Source organism: Corticium candelabrum, chromosome 8 (assembly GCF_963422355.1).
Source record: "Corticium candelabrum chromosome 8, ooCorCand1.1, whole genome shotgun sequence".
Classification (NCBI taxonomy): domain Eukaryota; kingdom Metazoa; phylum Porifera; class Homoscleromorpha; order Homosclerophorida; family Plakinidae; genus Corticium; species Corticium candelabrum.
This window is the reverse complement of record NC_085092.1, coordinates 887,216-895,543: the sequence shown is the minus strand read 5'-3', so window position 1 is coordinate 895,543 and position 8,328 is coordinate 887,216. Positions and strand designations below refer to the sequence as shown.

General features: G+C 41.2%; 1 protein-coding gene across 1 annotated transcript; it reads right to left on the bottom strand.

Annotated features, from left to right (window-relative positions):
- Positions 1-2,034: 2,034 nt before the first annotated feature.
- Positions 2,035-3,696, bottom strand: LOC134183404 (uncharacterized). Its single transcript, XM_062650925.1, has 2 exons — positions 3,679-3,696; positions 2,035-3,613 (listed from the first exon to the last, which is right to left on the bottom strand). Exons 1-2 carry the CDS (start codon positions 3,684-3,686, stop codon positions 2,257-2,259), a joined length of 1,365 nt encoding a protein of 454 aa, XP_062506909.1. The 5' UTR covers positions 3,687-3,696; the 3' UTR covers positions 2,035-2,256.
- Positions 3,697-8,328: the final 4,632 nt, after the last annotated feature.

Below are 8,328 nucleotides of genomic sequence, written 5' to 3'. Positions count from 1 at the left end.
GACCGAGTCTCGTGCAGAATGCATTCATTCATAGGCTGTATGCCTACACGTTTCGAGTATGTTGTAGAAGCAGTGCCAGTATGTCTCTGATTATGTATATTGGGATTTACGTAGCCGGAAGCATATAGGCGGAAAGGATCTGGCTACGCGAGACTAGGTTTAGTGTAATTCTAATAATTGGCTTACATAATCTTAGATGTATGCTGGTTATTGTCAATTTGTCTGTATATTCCGGTTTCTTTCTATCTGTGCATACAGGACGCAACGTACGTCCATGGAACTCCTCTGTGGAGGCAAACTTTGAGAACAACGGTTTGTTAATTAGAACTTCTTAGACAGTCTTATAGTGGCACTGTTTATCGTCGTCCATCTCTAATATATATAAACACCCAACGCCTCACCTTTCTATAGAATCTGGGAGCTAGCGTCGACCGATTACTTTCGTATACATTTCCGATGGAGAACACAGCCGAAACACTAGTATCCCTGCATGAGCCAGTTGACCAATTCACTAAACCACCACGGCTGCATGCTACCAAGGGGTGGCTGTGAACAATAGCAATGGTGAATCTAGGGTAGGGGTTGTGGGGGTTGCAACCCCCCTTTAGTTGGCCTCGGAGTTAAAGCACAAGGTCTTGATACCGCATTGTGCTCATTTCCAGAATTTAATTTAAAAAATAACTAAGCAGATTCTTGACGAAGTGAGACATCTGGCAGCGAAACTCCAGACTCGTGACCAGGATATCTTTGTTGCGTAAGGAATGGTTCACTCAGTACGTAACTGAAAGAATGAAGGCAACAAGGCAGGATATACACAACCTCTTTGACATCTGGTATCAAGACATTCTGCGACTCGCAGACAGGATTGGATCCGTTGAATCTGTTCCAAGAAAAATGAACTTACAGCGAAACCGGAGCAATACACCTACCAGCAGTCGGAGTCCGATTGAGCACTACAAACGATCTGTTGCGATACCCGGCCCTCCTAGACTTCCTGCTTCTTCAGATGCACGAACGATCTAATGGTGAGCAAGATAATGTCCGAGCATTGTTGTGTCTAGTGCTTACCCTTCTGGTTCGTTCCGACGTTGACCCAATGAAAAGCCGAACTTCCATTCCCGAAGTCTCTAGGAGGTGAAGTGAGAAGATGGCAGTCAGTATGGCAAAGTAAATACCAGGAAATGCAAGAAGCAAAGAAAAGAGAGCAAGAGTTCAAAAGGCCATACCCAACAATTAATTAACCTTCTCCTGGCCTTGGGAGCCTGTGACTCTCGGTTGTACCCGAATGTTCATCGTCTGCTATTGATAGCATGTACACTGCCTATCACAAGTGCAGAAGCAGAAAGGTCATTTTCTCTACTGAGGAGACTGAAGACTTAATTAAGCAAGATCTACTATGGCAGAGGAGCGTCTTGCAAACCTATCAGTTATCGCCATGCATTACAAAGACCGGATACCAGCCGACGAAGTTTGTACAAAATCATCCACGAAGATTGTTCATACAGTCTTTGCTTGACAGAGACATAGTTGCACCGTAGCTTACTTAACATTATTTAGCAGTAGTCTATGCATGATGCAGTTAGATTCTGTTAGACAGTTTTGATGATTTAGGAAGTTTATAACATGACACATTGCTAGAGATATGTTGCCATAGTTGTTGCCATTTACTTTAGCTAAGCTGTAAGAAGCCTGGGCCATTTGCACCTCTAACAATACAGATGCGTTGACTGAAGTAGGCGTGGTCTATCAAACCTTGCAATCCCCTCTTTTCAAAAATCTTGGATCCGCGCCTGAATAGTGAGACAATAACACAACGTAGCGACTTACCGTGAGCCATTTTCAGATCACTACAGTACTTGCCGGTAACCTTCCTCAGTCTGACTCAAGGTACTTGTCCGCGCGTAAAACAGTCACTACACTAATAAATGGATGTAAATGAGATACAATTAGTTTAGCTAACAATACCATTGGGTTGATAAATAGTGAATCTGGACAAGACCGGGCTATATACACTGTACACACAGTAGAGTCATTCAAGAGTATTACTAATCAGAAGCAGTGATTTCGTTACGGTTAAAGTATAAGCGCCATAAATGCTAATTAAATGCAAACATGTTTCAGTAAGAGTCAAAGCATACATCACAAATCAACGTATACATGAAAATGTAGTATATCATGAATCGTTCGTTTGCTTCCAGTTGTTTGATTAAAAGTAGAGACAGACAACAATAGCTATAAAATTGACCATCAAAGCTGTTACTGATTGCACATAAGACCCAACAAAGGCTCGCGCAGCGCATCATTTGATTCATCCATTATCTGATCTTTATCAAGTGATATAGACCGGTTGGATTTGCCGCCATTAGTCATGTTTAAAGGCTGCATTTCCAGGGAACCACTATCAGTGTTATGACTGGATTTATTCCCATGTGGGGTTTTGCTTTTCCGTTCTTCGTTTCCCCCTTTCTTTCCATATCTCTGCCAAGCATAGAAAAGGAACCAAAAACAAGCGGCAACATAAGGAACAAGAAACAGAGTTTCTGTAATGTAGGATGGCACAGGGGTGCGAAATGTGTGCATCTGCAGTGCATTCACAACAACAAGATTGAAAAGAAGACATGTCTCCACAATATTGTCACGAATACAAAAGTAAGGCTGAAGCTGACCGTGAAATGAAAGAAAAGCAGAAATGAAAATAATCATCAGTGTCTGATGGAGATGTGGTTCACCAGAAAAGCAATGAATAACAATTAGCAGAAGCCTTCGACCAAAATTCCAACCTTCTCCCCACCAATACTGCCCTTTGAAAGCTTGAAGACTGATGTCAGATACTGGTTTGAGTTTGGTAATCCAAGGCAAACCAAATGCTACAAAGAAAGGAAATGGAATAACGTAGAAAATTGCAATAATGATAGCAGTAATGGCAAATTTAGTATGTTGACCATTAAAACATCTAACGGTAGCATCTCCATACCAGTAGTAATCATCTCCATCTTCTAATGGCACACATTGCAAAAGAATAAATGTTGTGTATGATATACTAACATAAGTCAATGTCAATAAACTCCAAAATGCACGAAGCACAGGAATTCGTGCCATAAGAGGAAACTTTCGAGCCAAGATGACAAAGATAGCCATACAGACAAAGATGCACGTTGGCATAAAGTACTGGAGCACAGTACTGTGAAGTGGTGTCATGTTCTCCCACATACATATACCCTCCCGGATGTTCAAGTTGGCAATGCCAGCAAAGTAAGCAACCCATTTCTGAGAGAGAATTCCACCCGGCGCAACTGCATTTAGTGTAAATCCAACCATCTGGAAGTAAAACACGAATGAGCGGAGTACACCAGAAGCCACATCTAAGTCTACAAAGACTGCAGCGACCACTACAAAGGCTGAGACTAATCCCAGTAAAGGAAGCTCCCACTTGTATTCATTCTTACAGTTAGGTTCACATTTAGAATAGAGTGAACCAAATGTTGCACTGTAGTTTTCAGCACATTTTCCACAGAGAGTTCCATCACGTCCTTTAGTACATTGTGTATCTGGTCGAACACGTGGATCAAACCAACAGCTGTCACTATGGCAAGAGCAATAACCAACCGGGCAACTGTATGATACAAGAGGTCCATTGTTAGTAATGTGACCAATCCAAAATCCAGCTTGCACTCTTACTTCACCATAGTATCGACATTCCATGATATGATTGTGTTTGCCTTTACCAATATCACACTTGCAGGTTCGAGACTTTGAATCATATCGAAAACCAGCAAAGCAATTGATTAGCCTGACAATGAAGACCTGCTGGAAGGATGACATTTGAGGTCTAACTAAAATTTCTGCTGTTGTGTTTGGAGAACCGGCAATGTGTAAGCTCGCCCAATCAACACCAGCTGTAAATTGGAATTCCTGATTTTGACCTTCTGGATGAGTTAACAGGTGGTGATAACGTGAAATATTAATGTTTGTAGTATTTGTTCTGACTATTACTGCTCCAGAAACATCATAAGCAAAAGAATCGTGTCCCCTAGCTTTCAGAATATATGAAATACCAGGGGTAATACAATAGACATTTCTATTATCAGAACATCGAGTGTCACTGTTCAACAGATGATGTTCGGTTTTGTGGTCTATCGTGTCAGCTTCCAGTGTAGCATTGATTGTAGACATTTGGGACCTAATATCGTTGGGCTGATTGTTGACATACAAAAAGCTAGATGATCTGAGTGCATGTGTAAGGTTCAGCCCACTGCTTTGTTGCCATGCACAAACGTCCAATGAATATGCATAGATAGCTCCACCTCTACCAACTATATCTGCTTTGCTGTTGACAAACTTGATTGTTGCATTCAGTTGTTCTTCGTTATAATGAATTCTTGAGTAGTCAGCATCAAAACTGAATGGGTTTATGAAACAGCGATGATTCCGTGCAGTAGGGCCAAGCAAATGCCATTCTTTGGAGACAACATTATTGTTCACAAACAGAGCACCACCACTATATGCAGTGTTGTTTTCAAAACTTAGTGTTGCACCTTTGTGGACACGAATTGCAGATCGTTCATGCAAGTGTATTGCCCCACCATGGAGACCATGATTTTCAGAAAATGTGACTGAATCAGATACAATCACCCAAGAATGTCCAAGAATTAGAAATGCAGATCCATTATTGGATTTCACTTTTGTCACGCCTGTTAGAGATACGTCCACATAAAAAGCAACTAACGCACTACCTTGCCCACCTGTCAACACTTTGTTTCCAACAAACAATGTGCCATGGCATTTTGTTGGCATTGGCCATTTTTCTGTCTTCATGATATTATTCAATGAAAGTGCACCACCTTGTTTAGCCAAATTGTTTGTAAAGTTTGATTTTGCTATTGCAACTTGAATTTCAGTAGAATAGTCAGCCAGGAAAACTGCAATTGCAGCTCCTAGGGTTGCGTAATTTGAATCTAACAAGGAATTGTTAATATTAATAGTACCTTTGCTTTTTCCAGACAGCAACAGTGCAATTGCTCCTCCATATCCTTCCCTTGTAATGTGCCCTTGATGCTCTACATAGCCATTACTCTGACTACGGCAGTTGGAAAAAACACAATCATCAATCAGAACACGAAAGTTATCAGGTGATGAGTCCACATTAATGTAGACACCAGCACCATTTACTGCAATGTTGTTGTCAAAGACTGATGACAAAATGGATACATTTACTGGATACCTGTACGTTGTGAGGTTTCCTAGGAGACAAATTCCTGTACCATTTCCAGCACAAATGTTTGTCTGTGTCATTCGTATGTCACTTAAATTCAAAAACTGACAAAATTCTATTGTGATTACGACTGCATATGAAGTCGATGGCAAATTGTGATCAAGAGAAATTTGGACTCCAACCGAAGTACTAGTAGCAGTTGATCCAATAAACTTACAATGGGATATTTCTACTGAATCGTAGACATTCTGTACTTCAATACCAATTCCTTTGTTTCCGAAAAATCTGCATGAATTTACCATCAGCTTCCTGCTGTTATTCACAGACACAACAGAGAAAGTCGGCAAACCGTTTTCTTGTGCAAAGCATCCGCTAAATGTCAAGTTTGTGATCACAAGACTGTCCAAACCATCGAAAACCAAAGCCGCACGAGCTGATTTTCCAATGCACGTTATGTTCGTCCGATCACGATCTTTACTCATCAAGGTCACATTCAGTTTGCCCAGAAACTTGGCCACGCCCATCAATGTGCCGTACTCCACCAAATGAACAGTTGGTGAGAAGACGACGTAACAGTGCACATCAGTAGAGTTGTCCACATCAATGGTTCTCATGTCTTCCATCGCGGACTTGAGACTGCTGCAAGGAGCCGTTTTGTTTCCGCAAGAAGACGGGCTAGATGATGTATCACGAACGTCGGCAGGTGAAATGTAGTAAACACGACTTACAACATCTCCTACAATCAGTGGAGAGAGAAAAAAGACGAAAACTAGGCGAAACGCATCATTTTGCCACATGTCTTGCATCCTACTCAGAGCCGTTATCTCGATCACTGCAAGTCTCGCGTATCAGACCTCTGGAGCCCGCCACTACAGTAGTATGCAAATTACATTTCGAACATCAATTATTGCACTGCCTCAGACGTTACTACTACTATAATTATTAGGTTACCAGTTTATAAACCTCGTCTTCAAATAGACAGAAAAGTTATCATCGACTTAGATATTTGGTCACGTGCAGTTTTGCTTTCAGAGCGACACAACCCTGATAGATCAGCAAGGAACGGACTGCTGACCGTCACAGATTGAGAACCCAGCTATGCTCTAGATACCGTATCAGTTGAGGACAGTGTGTTAGCAGGGAGGAAAGTTGTATAGTTTTTATAGAATTGGGAAAGTGCTAGAGTGATTCAAATGAAAGAGTGGCAATTTGCTTAGTTAAGTTAAGTTTTTTCAGCCATCTCATGCTGTGACGATTCCTTGTTCTATCATGTTAGCGAAGTTGTACACTGAGGTCCTGTAATCTATTTGCAACATTTAGCAATATATGAGTATAATGATATGTACACTCGTGAATAGAACACAAGCGCATACAGTATGTACATGTATATGTTATTATGATATTAGTCTTGCTGTATTGTCTCTTACATTGTAACAATATGTAATAATATTCTGATCCGGCCACTACTCCCCTCTCGATGTTTATGATTGCCTTTGACTGCATCAAGGTTCTATTGTCTCGGTTGAGCCTCTGATCGGCTGTGTATACGCATTGCTTTAGCTGATCTTGCTTTTCAACTGCTGCTTTGATTGATGCGAGCTATTGCAATAAATTGACAATTTATATCTCCAGCTTTGCGTATTCCGCCATCATGCAGCTTTGCTGTTTTCTCTTCTGTTTCAGACTGTTCTTCTGTGTAACGCGAGATACTCTCATTTGCTTCATTTATATTCAGAGGTTGTATACAGTGTCACAGCTAGCCAAGTGATTCATTTAATCGTCGGGTGATCTTTTTCGCGTTTCATCCATCCAGGATATTAATTCTTGCGGGAGATATCGAAGCTACATAATTTTCTTGACGTGCTCAATTATTCTGCTCGCCGCTCTTGTTTGAACTTGGGGTTTAGCGCAATCGTCTTTTACGGCGTTGGAATCCATACACACTGGAAATCGAGTGCAGACGGTAATCGATAAGAGCGGAGCCAAAGAGCACATTCCAAATGACGTCCCACGCGTCTGATTCTTCTTGAGTAAACCTTCCACTAGTTACGAAACCAAGACATTGATTGATTCTTTCGTGGCATTTGGCGCTAGCCAGACACTTGAGTATAGTTCCCTCGTGTCCAAGTTTCGTATCACCGACAGCAATTGAAGTTTTTGTTTATGATGTTGACATAATATTGACAATTATCTTTCTCAATGTTGACGGTACCATCGAGTTTGCTAAACTTCGTCTCGTTGACGGATTGGTCACATTCTGGAAAAGAGAACATCAGAAGCAAGAGTGACGACGTGCACACGTTGACGTTCCATCCCCCATTTTACCAATAAATACGACCGTTTGCTCGATATAGGAGCTATCCCACACACTGCATGCGTATAGCAAATCTAGAGTGTAAGCAATCGCAGACGTTAAGCACTTTCGCCACTTGCAGTACACTACCTCAAATTCTATTCTATGCGACTGAAAATGTGTTCTATTATACTTACATTCTTTCGCTGTGCACGAGATAAAGGTTAAGTAAGAATGTTGTCGACAAAACGTTGGACGAAATCTCACTTTTTCTCTACATAACGTTTCTGATAATATTATGCGGTTTCCTACAGATTTCGCCTGTTTCACTTGCTTCGTGAGTGACAAGACTAAGTATTCTATATATAAATATTAGCTTACAAGTGATTGATACACAAGCACGTGATATCCAAGTAATCGAAAAGTGTGCAACCCCCGCATATAACGCCTACTGAATAATCGCGTATGGTGATATTTGAATGGCAATTCTGTATCTACTTATGACGAGCTGTTCACCTCCATCGACGTCCGAACACAACGCACAACGCAAACACACATCTCGCTACATCTCGCTAGACAGAAAAACGGTCAGATCGTGGGCGTCTTATAATTTATATTTATTGCTCAACTTATCCACGCTCTTGCGTTGTAAGATTTTTGTATACTCTTGACATACAACTGCGCATATGGCCGCCGTCCTATACGAAATCATCGCTCAGGGTTGTAGATTAATTAGTCCATCACACGTGATCAGTCTCTGTATGCAGTAATGGGAGGCAATCAATTAATAGTCACTTTTAACTTAAAAGGTTAGACGAGAAGC